General features: G+C 37.7%; 3 protein-coding genes across 9 annotated transcripts in view; 1 reads left to right on the forward strand and 2 right to left on the reverse strand.

Annotated features, from left to right (window-relative positions):
- Positions 1 to 22,410, reverse strand: part of LOC115066076 (sodium- and chloride-dependent GABA transporter 1) — a 373,293-nt gene that overhangs the window by 188,068 nt on the left and 162,815 nt on the right. The gene's annotated exons all lie outside the window — the stretch shown is intronic.
- LOC125779124 (craniofacial development protein 2-like) overlaps positions 1 to 22,410 on the forward strand; it is a 245,945-nt gene that overhangs the window by 186,951 nt on the left and 36,584 nt on the right. The gene's annotated exons all lie outside the window — the stretch shown is intronic.
- Positions 1,466 to 15,088, reverse strand: LOC125779153 (uncharacterized). Its single transcript, XM_049459796.1, has one exon. The coding sequence runs from the start codon at positions 8,979 to 8,981 to the stop codon at positions 8,007 to 8,009; it is 975 nt and encodes a 324-aa protein (XP_049315753.1). The 5' UTR covers positions 8,982 to 15,088; the 3' UTR covers positions 1,466 to 8,006.

Genomic DNA, 22,410 nt, shown 5'->3' on the forward strand with positions numbered 1-22,410 from the left:
TAATTTGAAATATTTGCTCTACTCTACGATGCAAGCAACTGTGGAAGAACCACATAAAAGAAACGGTCCGGTACAATGTACTAACTGCCAAGAATATGGGCATACTAAATCATACTGCACTCTACGCAGTGTTTGTGTGGTATGTGGTGATTTACATCCCACTTCTAAATGCACCCTTAAGAAAGAAGAGTTAAATAAAAAATGCAGCAATTGCGGAGGGAATCACACTGCTAACTACAGAGGTTGCCCTGTATATAAATATCTGAAATCTAAGTTGTCACAGGGAATTCAAGCACGTCGTAACCAAATGTTACAAACGCCCCGTAATGAAATTATAGCAACCTCAGAAAAAAGTACAAATCCTATTACTTCTAACAATAACAATATGCAAGGAAGCTATGCAAATGTGGTAAAAGGCAACACTGTGCAAATGCAACTGCCGCAAAATCCTCCAAATGGAGGTATTGAAACTATGATTATAAATCTTACACAGTGTATGACACAATTTAAGTCTACCATGCAAAAAATGATCCAAGATTTAATAAAATCACAAAATCAAATGCTGCAAAATTTATTAAGTAAAAAATGAGCTTACTAAATATCTGTATATGGAATGCTAACGGTGTTAACCAACATAAATTAGAGATTATCAGATTTCTGTCTGAAAAGAATATAGATGTAATGCTTATTTCAGAAACTCATCTAACAAATAAAAATAATTTCAACATACCGGGATTTAGACTATATGTTACAAATCATCCGGATGGAAAAGCGTATGGTGGCACAGCAGTGTTGATTAGAAATCGTTTAAACCACTATGCTCTAGAATCTTATGCTACACCACAGTTACAAGCTACAACAATATCACTAAAAAATCGGGGTTGTGACTTAAACCTTGCGGCTATATACTGTCCACCTCGTTTTAAAATTACAGAAATCGAATTTAAAGACTTTTTTGGAACACTAGGTCAAAGATTTCTAGCAGGTGGAGATTACAACGCAAAACACACGTACTAGGGCTCACGTATTATTAATCCGAAAGGGCGACAGCTGTATCAACCCCCCCCCCCCCCCCACAATAACCTTGAAATAATATCTCCTGGTAAGCCGACATATTGGTCTAGTTATCGGAAGAAAATACCAGATTTAATTGATTTTGCTGTAATCAAAAATGTAGATAAATCGCACATAACAGCAGATACATGTACTGATCTATCTTCTGATCACTCTCCGGTACTAATAAAATTATGTGAACAACCCATAATCGTTAATCCAAAAGCGGGTCTAACTTCTTATAAAACAAATTGGCTAAAATATAAAAAATACGTCAGTAGCCACATTAATATTGAGTACAAAATAAATACAGGAAGAGATATTGACGAAAGTATAAGAGAAGTCAATGATATAATAACCAGCGCAGCTGTCTTAGCAACACCAAACAAAAGCTATAAGCCGCTTGGTTTCAGAAAAATCTCTAATAGAGAAATAGAAATGCTTGTAAATGTAAAAAGGCGTGCAAGATGCGAATGGCAGATAAATCGTTCCCCTTCCACTCAGCTTCAATTAAAATCTGCTGTACGTAAATTAAAAAAAGCGCTTAAACGTGAGGAAGAATTGAACACCGAAATGTATATAAAGAATCTGTGTCCGAATTCAAACAAGCGAAATTCCCTTTGGAAAGCCCAAAAGTCCATGAAGCCACCAACTGACTCCAACATGCCTATACGAGACTTGGGAGGAAACTGGGCTCGAAGTGACGAGGAAAAGGCTAATTGCTTTGCTAGAAAAGGTATTTCAACCCAATTTGCCAAAGAACAACTTTAGGTTGTCAATCTTATCCAACACAGCTAAAGAGACGCTCAAGCCTCTTATAACTTCACCTTCTGAAATCTTTGGTATCATCAAAGAACTTAATCCAAAAAAGTCGTCGGGGCATGATAAAATTTCCCCAAAAATGCTAATTGAATTACCAATTATTGCTATAGAGGTGCTCTCTTTGCTCTTCAATGAAATACTTAGTTTCGGATACTATCCAATTTCATGGAAAAAGTCGCAGATTATCTTGATAGATAAACCTGGGAAAGACTTAACACAGCCGTCTTCATACAGACCAATCAGTCTTCTACCCTGTCTTTCAAAAGTATTTGAAAAAGTATTACTATCAAAGATGTCTCTATTCCTCCACGAAAATAACACAATACCAATGCATCAATTCGGATTTCGTGCGAAACATGGCACAATAGAGCAAGTAAATAGAATTACTAACGAGATAAGGAAAGCATTTGAGCACAGGGAGTACTGTTCAGCAATATTTAGATGTAGCTCAGGCGTTTGATAAGGTGTGGCACGAAGGTCTTTTATATAAGATTAAAAAAATTCTACCTTTAGAATTGTATAGAACCTGGAGTCTTATTTAAAATATAGAAAATTTATGGTAAAAGTGGGAGATTTCATATCTGATGAACGTCAGATAAGGGCTGGTGTACCCCAGGGCAGTGTTTTAGGCCCAACACTATATATCATATATGCAGCAGATCTTCCAACAGCTAACAATGTATTAACTTCAACTTTTGCGGACGATACAGCAATAGTGAGCCGTAACAAATGCCACATTTTAGCATCAAGAATATTAACGGAGCATTTAAGTTCTGTCGAAGAATGGCTAGCGAACTGGCGTATAAATGTGAATGAACAGAAGTGTAAGCACATTACATTCTCGCTAAGACCAAAGATGTGCCCGGCAGTAAAAATAAACAATATCTTAGTACCCCAAGCGAACGAAGTAACATATCTTGGTATTCACCTAGATAGAAGGCTCACGTGGCGAAAACACGTATCTAGTAGAATAACATGTATGAAGATTAGAGTTGCAAATTTAAATTGGCTTTTAAATAAAAACTCCAAACTTAGCCTAGACAACAAAGTGCTCTTATATAATGCGGTCATAAAGCCGATTTGGATGTATGGCATTCAACGGTGGGGTACGAACTGTGCAACTAATATTGATCTAATACAAAGGTTCCAATCTAAAATGCTTAGAACAATCACGTGTTCACCATGGTACATGCGTAACGAAAATATCCATAAAGACCTTGGTATTCTATGGTATCCTATGGTAAAAAAAGAAGTAGAAGACAGCAGAATTAAATATATATCTAAACTCCGAGATCACCCAAACCCTTTTTCTAATGCTTTGGCACATTCCTGCGATCAAACACGACTTAAAAGAAGAGATATGCCTGCGTATTAAAGAGCAACGTAACACCAAAACAGCTCAATCACTTGCTTGAGTCTGTCTAGTTTTTAAATAAATTTAAGATTTCATTACTTATTGTTAGGCTTTAAGAAAAAGCAGATACAATAAATAAAATAATTTTGAAAAAAAAAGGAGGCTATGGTTAGAAAATATGGAACACCGTCGCTTTCATAACTTTTACATGCAACCCAAAATGGCCAGAAGTCATTCAGAATATTGGGAGATACCAGGGGCCGGAAATGCATCCAGAACTGATAGCCCAGGTTTTTAAGCACAAGCTCAATGAGGTTATGAAAGATATTTCCCAGAGGAATGTGTTTGGAAAGGGGAAATACTACCTAAATGTCATTGAGTTTCAAAAACGGGGTCACGAAGAAGATGTTATTCGCGAGCCTTCTGAAATTGACCTGGTTGTTTGCGCTGAGATTCCTAATAAGGAGGCAGAGCCTGAGTTGTATGAAATAGTCTCAAAATGTATGATTTATGGCCCATGTGGAGTACTTAATCCGTCATCGCCCTGCATGACTGATACGGGAATTTGCTCCAAAAACTATCCGAAAACTTTTCATGCTAATACGTTTACAAACGTTAACGGCTATCCTCAATATCGGCGCCGCAATGATGGAAATAAAATAGTTGTTCGTGCCAATAAAAATTTAATTGAAATAGACAACCGATGGATAGCCCCATACAACAAATATCTGACCAAAAAATACAGTGCCCATATTAATGTCGAAATATGTTCATCGGTAAAAAGCGTTAAATGCCTCCACAAATATATTTACAAAGGATATGATTGCGCAACAGTTCAAATTATTGAACACCCAATTGATCGCGTGGATAATCATGATGAAATATCTACATTTATAGACGCTCGATATGTTAGCGCCTCTGAAGCCTGTTGGAGGCTTTTGCAATTTTCAATGCAAGAAAAGTCGCACGTGGTAAAAGTTCTTGCCGTTCACCTTCCAGACTCACAAAATATTTCTTTTCGTGATGATAATGCTGTGATTTCTGATATCCTTGCTCGATGATGCGATACCACTTTAACCGCATATTTTAAATTGAATGCGATAAATCCATTTGCGAATACTTTGTTGTATTATCAAATTCCTGAGTACTACGTATATACCTGGCAAGATGCGTCGCGCACATGGCAAAGAAGAAAACGTAATGCAATTGGTTAAATGTATACGGTCGATCCAAAAAATCGGGAACTCTTTGCTTTACGTTTATTGCTTACTTCGTTAAAAGGACCCAGGTCGTATTCAGATATGTTAACCGTGAACAGGGAACATCTCTCTTCTTATTGGGAATCAGCAGTAAAGAGAAAATTGCTAGCGGATGACACAGAGTGGACCGCTGCACTTGAAGAAGCATCTGTCTTTAAAATGCCTGTGCAACGTATGTTTGCAATGATTTGCATATTTGGAGAACCAACCTCACCAATAGAGCTCTGGAGAAAATTTAAATTGCATCTTTGTGAAGATTTTTTAATAAATAATTCAGAAAACACCAGCGAGCTTTTAGCATTGAGAAATATTAGTCACATTTTCCAATCACATGACACATCTTTAAAAGACTTCGGGTTACCTGCAGGTGATCTTACCACTGAAGACACAGGAATTGAGAATTATATGTAATATAGATGATGAAGTATTATACGCGCAAACACTAAAGGAATAGCTTAATCATGAGCAAAAGACTATATTCCACCAAATAACCCATGCAATTTCCAGTAGCAACGATGTCGTAAAGGCATTCTTTGTTGATGGTCCTGGCGGCTCTGGCAAAACTTTTTTTATAAGAGTATTATTCACCATATTCGTAGCCTCAGACAAAAAGTGATATCCGTGGCTTGGACAGGGATTGCCTCTATTTTGCTTCCTGGCGGAAGAACGGCACATAATATATTCAAATTTCCAATACCTTTGACTGAATCTTCTGTTTCTCTAATTAAGCCAGATAGAACCCCCGGAAAAGCAGTCAAATGTTCTACAGAAATAATATGGGACGAAGCTAGCATGGTTCCTGGGACTGCATTACAATGCATAGATCGATTATTACGTGATATTCACCAAAATGAAATACCTTTTGGTTATTTTGTTTGGTGGTGATTTCAGGCAAGTTCTTCCTGTGGTGCCCAATAGCTCACTCCGTATATAACAGTTTTTTTTTGCGTGTTGGAGAAGGTCGAGAGCTCTCTCCAGAGTCGAAAATCAATATATCTCAAGAAGAGATAATTTTGCTAAATGAAAATTTAGTGGATTGGGTATATCAGCCTCAGTCTGGTGTTATTAGTCAAAACCATTTGAAGGATCGGGTAATTTTGTGTCCAAAAAATGATCACTGTACGATAATAAATAGCGAAATAGTAAATATGTTGCCCGGTGAAGAAAGAGTATATTATAGCGTGGATACTGTCGTTTCTGAAGATCCTCAAGAGCTTGTCAGATTCCCTACAGAATTTCTAAACTCCGTTAATTTCAGTGGAGTGGCGCCTCATGAGTTAAGGGTTAAGGTTGAAACGTTGACTCGCTTGATAGTAAAAGCACCACATTGTAATTGTTTGGAGGTCGTAGGTGGAGATTTCATATGGTAAATTTAACAGAAATATTAAAACATTACGACGCATTATGCGATTCGGTTCAAGGAAACAAAAGTTTAGCTAAAGAAACGGCTATAATAAACAGAAGGAAACCTAGAAGTATAAATTTTTTAGGCTCAATACTTAGCTTTGTTACCGGAGTACCAGACCATTATGATGTTATTAAAATTAAATTAAAATTAAAGAAAAAATAAATGACATAATAGAAAACAATGATAAACAAAGATTGATTAATACTCACTTTGAGAAACTGTTGAAAGCCTTCGATTACAAAACTATTAATCAACATACAATGTTAGAAGAAATTCATAAAGAATTAGGAGATTTAACGTTAACTATAAACTTTGCAAAGAATAAAAATTTCTACTCTGCATCAATAAATTTAGAGGATATCGAAAAAATAATTAAAACCGAAGGATCAGATGTACCCGTAATAAATTTAATGGAATACTCAGATATTCATGTATGTAGAATTGGAGATACCTTTATTGTTGTATATAAATATCCAATAATCAAAGAAAAATGTGAAACCAGCGTTTGAAAAACTACGCTACTCCCGTAGCATTTCATTTTACTCTTGCTACCGCTCTCACTTTGTCTGGAGCCACAGCATAGCCTTAGCATAACAATGTAAACGAAGTGCTCTACTCTGCTCCAAGTTTTGTTAGGTAAAAAACTATAGCTGGAGCGGGAGCAAAAAATTAAAGGTAGAATTAGAGGTGCCATAACCATATCCATATAAAACAGCTGATTCAACCAAATTTACGGGGAACAATGTTTCCAATTAGAGGTGCGTTACCATAACAACATGCCCATAACCATAACCATAGCAATCAATTGAATTTTGATTTTCGCTGTAACCATAAAAAGCTATTTGTTGATTTTTTGATTTTTCATTTGAAATTTCGTTTGCATTTTGTTTTGTTCGCCTCATAATTTTGTATTTATAAAGCTCGGATTGTTTGACATAATGCGATTTTTAAACAGCAATCAAATAATAATCTATTAATAAAAATGGATGATATTAAATTAATAGAATGTGTGCGGAATTCGCCATGCCTATATGACAAGAGTCATGCCGATTTCAAAAATCAAGAGAAAAAAAGGCGCTCTTGGAAGGAAGTCGCCGATAATTTGGAAGTTGATGGTGAGTTCAATATAAATATTATAATATTTAATATACAATATGTTTGGACATTATAAACAGAAAGTGTTGTTATGAAGCGTTGGGGCAACTTGAGAGAACGCTTCTCAAAAGAAATTAGAATCTCACAAAATGCTTCAGGAAGTGGTGCATTCGTAGGAAGGCAGTGGGCGCTATTTGAAAGTTTGCAATTTTTAAGAAGTCACATTATTACCATATCCATGTAAATAATGAGAACATTAATATTAACAGAATGCGACAAAGTGCGCCAATATTGAAACGCAGCGACGAGAATTATGACTTTATAAACATTTCGTCCGAATCACAAGATCTCTCGCCGTCACCTCCAATTTCCCCTGGGCAGTTAATTTCGTCCGACCAATCAACAATAATTCTGTCCGATCAAACAACAGCAATTCCGTCCGATCAGTCAATTCCGTCAAATCAGCCATCAGCAAATCCGTCATCAATATCGCGACCACGAAAACGAAGAGGCAGACAGCTTGACGAGGTGGACACTGCCATCCTCGGAACAGTGAAAACTTTCCAGGAGGTATGTGAACGTAGAGCGCGTCGAGAAGAGTTTAATGTGGAGATAAGCGGTTTTGGGCGAATGATATGCTCTTCGATTTCAAAAATGAAAAAATCAAGGCAAGCATTGGTGATGCGTCAATGTACTGACATTGTAATGCAAGCGCAAATTGATGAAGAAGAAGAAAGCTTTGTGTATTTGAACTAGTCCCTCAATTATGAGAAGAGTTTTTTTAAACTTTTATTACATTATTACTTTTTGTTCTTTTAATCAGAACGGTTTAATTTTTGAACCTGAAGTACAAAGGATATAATCCATATAACGTTCAATATAATAATTATTTGTGTTTATTTAATTAATTTTTTGTTCTTTTTATTGTTAATCAATGTGTATGAAACACACGTATGTAAAATAACATTTTCAACATTTTTTTTTATTGAATTTTATATGTATATCTATAAGTGTTTTACTCTATATGGTTTTGAAAAGGTACTGCACCATTGTTCATAAAATAATTGGTGAGATGTTCTCTGTGGTTATACGCACTGTTTTGACCCCTGCGTCTAAAAGTTTGTGCTGACCGCAATGGCCCCCCACAAGATCTTAATTCGTTTCTCCATTCAGCATTTCTTCCATCTCCGTCAGTGTAATGCTCTGAGCAGTACCATCGATTCATATCGTGGAGCATTATGAAATTATGAAGCACTAGACATGCTAGTACGATTTTTTCAGCATTTTCAGGATGAAACTCCATTGTTGTTCTTAGCACTCTCCACCTCGCTGTCAAAATCCCAAACGCATTTTCAATAACGCGTCTTGCCCGTGATAGTCTATAATTAAAAATTCGTTGAGCTCTTGTTGTATTTACACCTGGATACGGCTTCATAAGGTTATTTTTTAATGGAAAGGCACAGTCTCCAACAAAGTAATGCGGAAACGGGTGGGAAGATAACGGAAGTGGAGTATCAGGTGGTAGTGGCAAACGATTTTCTAACAGATCTTCGCCAAATCTCGTTGCATGAAAAATACCTCCATCACTCTGGCTTCCGTAAGCTCCTACGCTAATGGCTGTAAAAGTGTATTTAGCATCACATGCTGCCAGCAGTACAATGCTGAAAAACTTTTTATAATTATAAAACATGGATCCTGAATTTGGAGGGCATTTTATCGCAATATGTTTTCCGTCGATCGCACCTACACAGTTTGGCATGTTCCACATTTGTGCAAAGTCGGTCGTGATGTCTTTATACTGTTGTTGCGTGGGTTCACTCAGATAAATTGGTGAAAGCATTTCCCAAATCGCCTCACATGTCTCCAGCACTATGTTTCGCACAGTGGTCTTTCCGATTTTGTAGCTCCATGCTAATTTTTTGAAAGGAATTCCGTATGCTAAGTACCTAACAATTACCTTAATAAATATAACAAATGGAGTAATAATCATATAAACTTACAGAAGTGTGAGGGACAAACGCTCTTCGGCATGGATTTGTTCCTTGAATTTACTCATTGAAGGCGCCATTAACTTCAAAAAAGTATCATACAACTTCCTATTCATTCTTGTATGGGCAAACAATTCTTGTTCATCCATATCTTTTATTTTCAGGAACGTTTTTTGATGGTATCCGTTTTGGAATCTATTAACATTAATAGGATGGACAAGCCATCGCCTTGTACGCTTGCATTGCTTTTTTTTAGCATATAATGCTATAATATTAATAAATAATTGATCAATTTCTTCGTCACTGCTCATTTTATTTATTTTTTTTGGCACTTTTGAAATGAAAACAAAAATTCTGAATGAAAGATCAGCTGATTATGGTTATGGCACCACTAATCGGTAGTAGTAAATATCGTTACGGTTATGGCAATGGTTATGGATATAGCGATATGTTATAGCACCTCTAATTCTACCTTAAATTCTGCGCTATGCTCTGGTGTAGCGGTAGCAAACAATTGGGAGCGGTAGCACAGCAGAGCTAATGAAAATTTTCATGTGCTAGAACTCCCGCATGTGTTTGTTGTTTTTTTTTTTTTTTTGCTATTTTCTGTCATAACATTTGAATTAATTGAATAATTCAAACAAAAAAATGTTATACAAATCATTATGGCACTTGTTGCGTCAAGTGACTTTACAAATCTAAAATCAAATATTTTAAGAAACATATTAATAAATTCAATTAAATAATAATTGAATAAATTATATATATTTACCCTTTTTTATATTACCATTTTATATTACCATTTTTATATTACCAAAAACATCATCTATTCCAAATGTATTACAATACTCAATTCTATGAATTTTCGAAATTAATTTTAACTACATTACTTTCCTCTTTTGTATATACATTAGGGTGTTTTTTTTTGAACTATTAATTTTTTTCAGTCCCGTCACGAAATTTCCTTGGAAATACCATACAAAAACTTCCTTGAAATGTTTAGCCCTAAATATTAACATTAAAAACTGGACCAAGGCATGTAAAAATTGTCCATAGAAAATACACGACAATCCTGATTTTTTATCTTTAAATTCCTTCTTCACATTTCGTGCGAATGCGAATTTCTTGGAAAAATCATTCATAGAATTGAGCATTGTAATACATTTGGAATAGATGATGTTTTTGGTAATATAAAAATGGTAATATAAAATGGTAATATAAAAATGGTAAATATATATAATTTATTCAATTATTATCTAATTGACTTTATTAATATATTTCTTAAAATATTTGATTTTAGATTTATAAAGTCACTTGACGCAACAAGTGCCAAAATGATTTGCATAACATTTTTTTGTTTGAATTATTAAATTAATTCAAATGTTATGACAGAAAATAGCAAAAAAAGAAAAAAAAAACAACACACACATGCGGGAGTTCTAGCACATGAAAATTTTCATTAGCTCTGCTGTGCTACCACTCCCAATTTTTTGCTACCGCTACGCCAGAGCATAGCACAGAATTTTTTGCTCCCGCTCCAACTATAGTTTTTTATCTAACAAAACTCGGAGCAGAGTAGAGCACTTCTTTTACATTGTTATGCTAATACTATGCTGTGGCTCCCGGAAAAGTGAGAGCGGTAGCGATAGCATAGCAATAATTCTAGAAATTTTGCTGCTTCGGAGTAGTAAATGAGAACCCTGTGTGAAACTTACGAAATTACGCCAATATCATATGAACACGGAAAGATAGAATTAGACTCAAAAATTGCCAAATGTGCTAATGGAATGAAACGAATTAATAAATGTAAAAATATTTTGTCGAGATACATATGTAAAGAAGAAAAACCAGATAATTGTACAATACCTATATTACTAAATTTGCAATCACAATGTAATGTTATAGAAGAAAATAATGAGGAAATAAAAGAAATTAGCGAGGGAAATATATTAATAAATGGAAAAAATAATGTTAACAACAAAACATATGAAGGAACATATTTAGTTCAATTTGATAAAACAGTTGAAATTAATAATAATAAATACCATAATCTAGATCAGTGTTTCCCAAAGTGGGCGATAACGCCCCCTTGTGGGCGCTGCAGGTGTCAAAGGGGGCGGTAAGAGACCCAGAAAGAAAATGGGGGCGTTGTGAGGAGGCCTGGGGGGTTATTTGTAATTTTATTTAGCTAGGAGGCCTCTTAGACAACGACTACATGAGCTCTCGACTCTCAACAACATCTTGTGAACATCAACTAATATGAATTAAAAGATTGCTCAAACTCGGTTCTATATTTCTCTCCGCGTAGTTCATATATCTGTTCTATTTTATAGAATATAGAAAAAAAGAAAATCATGTCAATCGGTCGCTCCGTTTCATAACGGGGCATCTCGACAGGATAGAATTTATAGAATACTAACCGTCAAACGCATTGCTATTGCCATTGCCAAATCTGTATGTGGGCATTTGCTATCATAATATAATCATTTGCGCAAAGGTGTAGGGTCGGTAGGTTCGAGCTGATGTAGCGCATGCTTTGAGCTCTTGAACTATATTATCCGAAAAATTCCTTTGAGTACTAATTCTGTGCAGAGACGAATTGATGAAATGGCGGAAAACATTGAAGAATCATTGTGCGATCACCTGAGGACAAACCAATTCTCAATTCAGCTCGATGAGTCCACTTTCCCAACTAATGAAGCATTGTTGTTGTCTTACGTGAGGTTTATTAAAGATGAGAAAATATGTGAAGAACTATTATTTGCTAGAAATTTAGAGACCGATACAAAAGGCGAAACCATATTCAATATATTGGAAAAGTTTTGCAATGAGAAAGAGATTCCTTTGAAAAATATTATTTCAATTGCTACGGATGGCGCTCCGGCTATGATAGGGTGCCATAAAGGCTTAATAGCGCACTTAAAAAATAAAATTCCAGGTGTCCTTGGTGTACATTGCGTTATGCATAGACAACATTTAGTTGCTAGAAACTTAAGTGAAAAACTATTTCAATCACTGCAATATGTCATCAAAGCAGTCAATAAAATCCGCAACAACTCTTTGAATGATAGATTATTTCATCGGCTTTGTGTTACTAATGACGAGGATTTCAATCATTTGTTGTTTCATACTGAAGTTCGTTGACTATCAAGGGGCAATTGTCTGACTCGATTCTACAACCTGTTTTACTCTGTTATAGAGTTCTTGGAAACTAAAGATACAGAATTTCAAGACAAGCTCATAACATCAAAGAATGATATAGCTTACATGACAGACATGTATAAATTGTCCAACGACATGAATCTTTAACTGCAAGGCGTTGCTGCTTTCGCAGCCAAACTGCTTCTACGCAAAAAGAATCTGGGCAGACGTGAGTTTCACAATTTTCCGAATTTATCAGTATCATGCAGTAATGGCGAATTGTTTGCCTACTGCCAACATTTGGAAAATCTCCACATTGACTTCACCGAATGATAGCAGGTCATTTTGAACTTGGAAATACCAGACTGGGTGTTGGATCCGTTTTCAAATGTCAACACAGCAATGTCACCTCAACTGGAAGAAGAACTTATAGAATTGACAACAAACGAGGAAATAAAAATCAAGTTCAAAAATGGTTACCAAGAATTTTGACTACAAAAACCGATCTCGCAATTGTACCCTGGATTGTGGTCAATCGTTCAACGAGTGCTATGACAACACTGCTTGCAAAAAATAGAAATCGTTTGCTTGTTATCGAACGTGGCGACTTGCGACTGTTCTTGAGTAAATTGGAACCTGATATTAACAAACTTATTAAACAGCATCATATTCATCCCTCACATTAGTTTTTATATATGGATCGATTATTTTAGTTTTATTTTTAATAAAAGATTCTGTGTTTTAATACTATAAAGTTGTGTTTCAATAATCATTCTTATTGGCAGGTGGAACCCGTACTGCGCTCGGGTTTTAAGTTGCTGGTTATAGTAAAAGTTTAGTTTAGAATTCTCCGTTAATATACATATATACATAGGTCACAATAATTAATTTGAAGTTATAGTGGTTTTTAAATGGGTGAAAAAATGGGGGCGCTAAAAAATATTTATTCTCAAAGTGGGCGGTGGACAAAATAAGTTTGGGAACCACTGATCTAGATGAAGAAATAAAAAAGTATATTTTAGCGCACGGACAAGAAGATATAAAAATATTAGAAATTGTGTCCACAAATACGAAATATCAATTCAGTAACATACAAAAATTACAAAAATTTTTAATACCGTATGAAGAGCATCCTATACGAAATATTTGTATAACTATTATTGTAATAATCACACTATGTACTCTGTTATACGTTAGTTTTAAATTGTATTATGCAATTATGAAATGTAAAACACTCAAACTACAAGAAAGACAGCAGAAAGAATACGAAGAAATATTAAAACAACAAGGTATGGAACATCTCATCAAAAAGGACGGCACAACTAGCGTATAAAAAGATCAGGAGATCTTTTCAACGGAGGAGGGGAGAGTTAACACCCAGCCTAACACGTATGACTCATATTACCTACCACTACACATACATATATACAACATAGCAACAGTAGACCACGTGAACAAAGCACACAAACACATGGAGGGGCATCATTATACAAGAATGTACAGCCACCACGTGACCAACAACAACAAGCCAATGCCACATCACGCATGTGCAACGTGATCAAAACACAAACAAATGGAGAGGCATCATCTTACAAGAATGTACAGCCACCACGTGACCAACAACAACAAGCCAATACCACATCACGCATATACAACGTGATCAACATACAGACACATGGAGGGGCATCATCTTACAAGATGACCAATCAGAAGCCGACACGAGTCGACTGCACTGCTATAAAAGAGTGACGCGCATAAAACACTTGTTCTCAGTGTTTAAATATAATCATAGGCATAGCTAGTAATATATTGTCCAATGTGTAAACATACAATATATATATTTAAATAAGGAAACCTTGGAGGAATCCAAGGAAAATATATTTCTATAGAATAACCAAAGATTATTCTTAATTTGCCCGAACGGACAAAATGCCACTGAGGGCTAATATGCCCACCCCTGGCATAATCCATTCAACCCATTATTATTTAATGTTTTAAAATCGGATATGGATTTGCAGTTCATATTAAACGAATATTCCTGCGCGACGTACGTCGTGGACTATGTTAATAAATCTAACCGAGGGATCAGTAATTTACAGAGACAAATTAATGAAATCACAGAAAAATATCCGTATTTTGGAGTGGTTGAAATCACTAGCAAAATGAGTGTCGACTTATTGAACTCAGGAGAGATTTCTAGCCAAGAAGCAGCTTGGTGGCTACTTTGTAAACCAATGTTAGAAGCCTCTAGATCAGTAATACATATTAACCCTAACGTCGTGGCCGATAGACCGACAGAGATGGAAAAAGCACGCAAAGAATTGGCGGAGCTTAATGACGAGTCCACAGACATTTGGAAGGATAATGTGTTCGACAAATACTCGTACGAGCAATGACGGGAGAAATTGAACGATCTAACCCTGGCCCAGTTTTGTGCGCAATACAAATGCAACGCCAATAATGAATACAAGAAATTGACTAAACACCATGTTATAAGATATACAAGTTATAATATGACAACCCAATTCGAAGAGTACAAAAGAGAGATGGTTACGCATATTCCCTTCCGCAACAAAGAGACAGAAGTACTTTCCGAGTCAAAATTCCTTCAAATTTATGCATACAATGAGAATATTATTCTAGAGCGTCGCAAGGAATTCGATTCCAACATCAACATTGAAGAAATTATGATATTATGCTACAACTGTTCGTGAGAAAGAAAATTGTATGCAAGAAGACAATCAAGATGTTATGGGAGCGGTTCTTCAGCCACTTCCATTCGACGAAATGTACGCAGATCCTAATTCAAACGTCAACGATGATCTCCGCTTAGCAACCTTGAACAGGCGCCAAGCAATTGCGAAGCGAATAGAAAATTTAATGCCGAATGCACAATTTTGTGAATTTATGCAAACAACAAATATCGGACAACGATCCATCTTACTACAGGTTATCCATTACTCAACATCGAAACAACTTCACCCATAGTTAGTATTTCTGACAGGTCCCGCTGAATGTGGAAAAAGTTTTGTAATTCGGCTCATCATGGAAATTTACAATAAATATGCAACCAACAACGAACACTGTAATGCATATCTCACTTGTGCTTCGACAGGAAAAGCTGCAGTGGCAATCGACGGTTCCACCATTCATACTGCTTTGTCGTTGTCCACCAGTAAAGATAATGCTTTGAGTTCTGAAGCCTTACACAAATTCCGATCATTTTTTCAACACATAATATCAAAATCATAATCGATAAAGTTAGTATGGTTGGAGCAGAGCTTCTAAAAAGAGTCGACAGGAGATTGAAAATTATATCAGGTAATTCAGATGCACCTTTCGGGGGACTGGACATGACACTAGTTGGGGATTTGAGACAACTCCCACCAGTGAAAGCTACACCAATTTTCAAACAATCGAAACATTACATTGTATCTCAAACTTGGCGTTCATTCAAACTGCATGAAATCACGTAAGTCATGCGTCAAGCAAATGTGGTTTTCTCGACCATTCTAACGAAAATCGGAAATGGGGATCGGTTGAATGGTGAAGAACTTGCGTTAGTAGAATCAAAATTTGTGACAGAAGAAGAAGCCAATAAATTATGTCCTAAAGGGATTCGAATGCAACGGTCGACAAATATAATCAACTCATCTTGGCAAATCATCCAGATCAGATCACATTCGCGGCTGTAAACTTCATCTCACGTTGTGAAAATGATGAACAATTACAGAGCGCACATAAAGCCCTTGAGAAGAAAACACTACCAGCTGATACCGGTGGACTGCTACAACGTTTAACACTCGTCATTGGAAAGTATTATATCATAACAGCCAAAATCGCAGTTGCTGATGGATTAGCCAACGGTGCCATGGGGAAATTAGATCACATAGAAAGAAACGACAATGGAGAAGTCACTCGAGTGTGGCTAGTATTTCCAAATTGTGGTAAAACTGGAGTAAAAGCTCGCATGACAGCACGATCATTCATGCAAGCAAATAATATCAATCCTTTGGCCGTGCCAATTGCTCGACGAAACACAACAATATATCTTAATAGACATAGGAGTATATCAGATAAAATAAACCACTATCTACTCCCAGCAGCTTGTGGGTTTACAATTCCCAAGTCACAAGGAGGAGTTTTCAATGAAATTACTACTACGAAAATGGTCAATTTCAGCAGTTAGTTTATGTCGTACTGTCAAGAGCTGTTGCCATTGAAGGTACAGTGAACAAACAGAAAAAAATTTATCATTGCATTGGAAGCAATAACAGGTCATGTCGCGCTTTGCGAGATGAAATGATAAAATTACGTCAAAATCCAATTATCACCTTAGAAAAAGAATTATTCGACTTTCTTAGCACAAGAAAATGTTTATCAATAATGTCAGTCAATTGTCAAAGTCTTCGTGCTCATGTTGATGATTTCTCAAATAGAGTGTTTAAACAGTCAAACATCTTGATGTTATCTAAAACATTTATGAACGACAACGAGCCTCCTGTATCCAAAACATGAATCGTACCATATTCATCACTGTTGTCTAATTCACATTCAAAACTCATGTCAATGTTGAACATTGCAGTTTGGTGAAATCGATCAAATACGTTTGCAAGTACGTCACCAAAAACAGCAACATGGCGGTTCCAATTCATGAACTTTTTACGTCTGTTGTGCGTCTCGTAGTTCATTTGGAGAATGGCCAAAGAGTGTATTTCAACCCAGGGAATACATTACAGCCGGTGGAAACACCGCCAACAACAAAGTCGACATTGACAAGTTTTTTCTCAACTTGCACCAGTGATTCGTTCGCGAGAACATTGCTCATCAACTAATGCATTAGGACTAATTTATACAATCCACCCGAAAAACGACGATTGCTTTTACCTTCGAATCCAATTGACAAATGTACGCGGTTGAATTTCATTTGAGTCATTGCGTACGGTGTGTGCAACCTTTTGAGAAGCAAGCCAGCAATTATAATTGCTGGAACGTGATAATCACTGGAGTCAAACGATGGACGATGTGATAGCTACTTGGCCACTGAAGTTCGCACACATTTCGCGATTATTATTTCGACATTTCAGCTTTCAAATCCGGGTCAATTATGGGATACGAAGAAAAACTACAATGCCGAAGACATTTTAAATCGTATTCGCTAAGAATTGGAAATGGGAAAATTTCGGTTGATACTTCCAGTGGTTTGATATCAATTCCACCTGCCTTTTGTCAATACACTTCAAAGAAAATTTCATTAGGAATGTTTTTGCAAACATTGGCTAAATTATGGAACCTACGATTGCTTGAGAAAATACCGATGTTAATGACTTAAACTGGAAGATTAAAAGTCAAATTCCAAGAAATTTGCGCTCATACAAATCGATCGATCGTCTTGACAATGAAGACAAAGCCGTGAATTATAAAGTGGAATTTTTAAATTCTTTGGAGAGGCTTGGTATGCCGCCGCATCATTTGCGTCTCAAAGGTGGATCTGTCATTATTATGTTTCGAATCTTCATGTGCCGAAACTGTGTAATGAAACCCGACTGATTGTGACGCAGCTATCGAATACAAGGGGGTAGAATGCTTAATTCTAATTACTTTGAGTTCCAAAGATTTGTAATTGTAATGGAAAACCATCTTCTCTGTATATTTACGCAACGAAACTGAAACCAAAGAATTATATTTATAAAGCTGTTCTTGATTGAAATAAAAATGTAGGAAAATTGCAAATAAATAATTTTCAACACAATATAAACTCAACTTCATTTTCATTTCAAAACACATAATTTCACGCAGGACAACGCTTGATTCATAAAAAATAGAAGCGCAATCATCATTCAAATATAGTATATAGAAAATTGTATTCTTGTCATCATAAGTGCATTTTTTGCTATAATCCCTGAATTTAACGCAGATTACGTATAAATTAATGTTACTAAAGTTTGAATTTAAGCCGCGCAGTCCTCCTCCGCGTATCGGCTTTTGGTATCTTTTTTATTATGCTTCCCTACTCGTTGTGTTTTTTGTCGTTAGTCGTTATCATTTTAAAGGCAGTGTTGCCTGTCACTGTCCGTACGTACCTCCATTTCTAATATCGTTCTACCGTCCTGACATTCGTTCGTCCTCAAACGACCTGCTTCATTTTTTCATGAACATGGCAACTGCTGATATTCGATTCGTTCCTCCATGATCACCTACCTTTTCAACATCATACCCTTTAATTCGGCACAATATTGTGTACGTATTATAGCTACTAACTCATTTTCTGGATTGAATAATGTATCTACAACGCATAAAATGTGGTTATAATGTTTTGCAGTAGCCCTCAAAGGTCTTTAATTTTCTAAGTGAAAGATGCCTAATGGTTGATCATCTTTAGGAATTAGGTAAGGGACCCTTCTTGTTTAGCTCTAGTGTTTTACGTGCGGCAAAATTATTTTGTCTATGCACCTTAAATATTAGACCTTCCATTAAACTGGGAACAACGATCATCATTCAACTATGTATGCTTGTAGGACCCGATATCTTAAGGCATCTTCCATCTGAAAGCAATGCATTCCACTTAGGGCATCTACATGCCTCATCTGAGATTCTGTGTACAATTTGGTAGTCGAATTATCTAAATTAAGAAGTTAATCAGAGAAACCGGTCGACAGTTTTCCTATCATTTGGCAATGAGTAATTTTTAATGGGCTGCATATTTTCCTCAGATGGCTTAATTGTCCCCGCCTCAATGACATGTCTAAAGAAATTCAGTTTTCGCTCCAAAAATTAGCCCTTTTTCTATTTGACACGCACACCGTCTTGCGATCCTATTTCTAAAGCGCGTCTCAATTTAATTATGCCTTTATCGACGTCTATGGATGGAATTATGATACATATACCGAACATATATCAAATGAAAAGTATTTAAATTCATTTCCACTAGGGGTAATGAATCTAATGTTGTTAAAATTTGTCCTGCAACATGTCTAAAACGTCATCGATCTGTGCCATTGGAAAGTCTGCCCGAATAATTTTCCTGTTCAACAACCTTGTTGGCTTACGAAACTTTTGTCTTTTAAAGATAGTCTTCGTGGAAGTTGGAATTCTGATGTTTCGTCTTATAAAACGCATTGCAGCTAAAATTGCACCTGCACTCAAACAATCGTAGTTACGATAAATTAGCCAATGTTGGCATAAAAATTCGTGATGAGTTCATATTTCGTTGAAGTGAATTGACAAAAGGGAGGATGGAGTCATGTGTTGACGTTCACGCAAGTGAGGAAAGTTCTCTGATCGCCATTCACTTGGGAGTGGCCTGAAACGATCCTTTACATATGACTCAAGCAGTTCACGACTTCCGATCTTTGACCAAATATCCTCTGGGTAGCCTAAGAACATCCGTTTGAAGGCGAGCTAATGTGGGAAGGCGAAACATCCCCTCCGCAGGGTTTCGCGTTGGGTTTGGGTCCCGCCACGTAAAAAATCTTACCAAAAGGAACAACAAGCTTCTGATGAGTGACTCCCCTTTTGATGATGACCATGGCAAACGAATTAAGGACTATGATTTGAGGGCATGCACCTGGAATGTCCGGTTCATTAATTGGGAAGGTGCCGCTGCCCATCTGGTTGATGTCCTCGTGAAAATAAAGGCTGACATCATCGCCGTCCAAGAAATGCGATGGACGGGACAAGGACAGAGACGAGTAGGTCCTTGTGACATTTACTACAGTGGCCATATAAAGGAGCGCAAGTTTGGTGTTGGATTCGTGATGGGAGAGAGACTCCGTCGCCGAGTACTATCATTCACTGCGGAGAATGAACGTCTAGTCACAATCCGCATCAAAGCGAGGTTCTTCAACATATGGCTGATTAGCGTTTACGCCCCAGCGGAAGAGAAGGACGATGTGACCAAAGATGCCTTTTATGAGTGCTTGGAGCGCACTTATGAGAGTTGCCCCCGCCAAGATATCAAAATCGTGCTTGGCGACTTTAACGCCAGGGTGGGCAAAGAAGGTATCTTTGGCACTACGGTCGGTAATATCAGCCTCCACGAGGAAACATCCCCAAATGGGTTGAGGCTGATCGACTTCACCGGGGCCCGAAATATGGTTATCTGTAGTACTAGATTCCAGCATAAGAAGATACATCAAGCTACCTGGCAGTCTACGGATCGAAAAACCACCAACCAGATCGATCATGTTGTGATAGACGGAAGACACGTCTCCAGTGTTTTAGATGTGCGTGCGCTCCGAGGTCCTAACATCGACTCGGACCACTATATTGTTGCAGCCAAATTCGCACCCGCCTCTGTGCAGCAAAAAACGCACGCCAACAAACACAGGAAGGTTCGACGTTGAGAAGCTGCAATCACAACAGACAGCCGAACGATTTTCTACTCGGCTTGCACTCCTGCCCTCTGAGAGCACTCGTCAACAACTCGGTATAAGGGAACTGTGGGACGGCATTTCAAACTCCTTACGTACAGCTGCAACCGAAACCATTGGTTTTCGGAAAGTGCAAAAGAACAGCTGGTACGACGAGGAGTGCCGTGTCGCAGCGGAGAGAAAACAGGCTGCCTACCTCGCAACGTTACGATCGACCACAACACGTGCGGGATGGGATAGATACCGAGAGTTGAAGAGGGAAGCGAGACGCATTTGCAGACAGAAAAAGAAAGAGGCGGAAATGCGTGAGCACGAAGAGCTTGAATGGCAGTGAAAGCATAACACCAGGAGAATGCGAATCCGATTCCCCAATCAAAGACGATGGAGCAGACGTTCCATTACCCGACCATGAAGAAGTTCGAATAGCAATTGCCCGCTTGAAGAACAATAAAGCGGCAGGGGCCGACGGATTGCCGGCCGAGCTATTCAAACACGGCGGCGAAGAACTGATAAGGAGCATGCATCAGCTCCTTTGTAAAAAAAGGTCGGACGAAAGCATGCCCAACGATTGGAATTTAAGTGTGTTATGCCCAATCCATAAAAAAGGAGACCGCACAATCTGCGCCAACTACCGTGGGATTAGCCTCCTCAACATCGCATATAAGGTTCTGTCGAGCGTATTGTGTGAAAGATTAAAGCCCACCGTCAAGAAACTGATTGCACCTTATCAGTGTGGCTTTAGACCTGGTAAATCAACAACCAACCAGATATTCACCATGCGCCAAATCCTGGAAAAGACCCGTGAAAGGAGAATCGACACACACCACCTCTTCGTCGATTTCAAAGCTGCTTTCGACAGCACGAAAAGGAGCCGCCTTTATGCCGCGATGTCTGAATTTGGTATCCCCGAAAAACTAATACGGCTGTGTAAACTGACGTTGAGCAGCACCAAAAGCTCCATCAAGATCGGGAAGGACCTCTCCGAGCCGTTCGATACCAAACGAGGTTTCAGACAAGGCGACTCCCTATCGTGCGACTTTTTCAATCTGCTGCTGGAGAAAATAGTTCGAGCTGCAGAACTCAACAGAAAAGGTACCATCTTCTATAAGAGTGTACAACTGCTGGCGTATGCCGATGATATTGATATCATCGGCCTCGACACCCGCGCCGTTAATTCTGCTTCCTCCAGACTGAACAAGGAAGCAACGGAAATGGGTCTGGCAGTGAACCAAGGCAAGACGAAATATCTTCTGTCATCAAACAAACAGTCGTCGCACTCGCGACTTGGCTCTCACGTCACTGTTGACAGTCATAACTTTGAAGTTGTAGATAATTTCGTCTATTTAGGAACCAGCATTAACACCACCAACAACGTCAGCCTGGAAATCCATCGCAGGATTACTCTTGCCAACAGGTGCTACTTCGGACTGAGTGGGCAATTGAAAAGTAAAGTTCTCTCTCGACGAACAAAAGCCAAACTCTATAAGTCGCTCATAATTCCCGTCCTGCTATATGGTGCAGAGGCTCGGACGATGACAACAACCGAGGAGTCGACGTTACAAATTTTCGAGAGAAAGGTTCTGCGAAAGACTTATGGTCCGTTACGCATTGGCCACGGCGAATATCGCATTCGATAGAACGATGAGCTATGTGAGATATATGACGACATTGACATAGTTCAGCGAATTAAAAGACAGCGGCTACGCTGGCTAGGTCATGTTATACAGATGGATGAAAACACTCCAGCTCTGAAAGTATTCGACAAGTACCCGTCGCTGGAAGCAGAGGAAGAGGAAGACCTGCACTCCGTTGGAAGGATCAAGTCGAGAAGGACCTGGCTTCGCTTGGAATATCCAATTTGCGCCACGTAGCAAAAAGAAGGAACGACTGGCGCGCTGTTGTTGACTCGGCTATAATC

The sequence above is a fragment of the Bactrocera dorsalis genome, chromosome 6 (assembly GCF_023373825.1).
Source record: "Bactrocera dorsalis isolate Fly_Bdor chromosome 6, ASM2337382v1, whole genome shotgun sequence".
Lineage (NCBI taxonomy): Eukaryota > Metazoa > Arthropoda > Insecta > Diptera > Tephritidae > Bactrocera > Bactrocera dorsalis.

Coding starts and splice junctions, on each gene's coding strand:
- LOC125779153 (XM_049459796.1), bottom strand. CDS start 8,981: ATGATTATTACTCCATTTGTTATATTTATTAAGGTAATTGTTAGGTAC.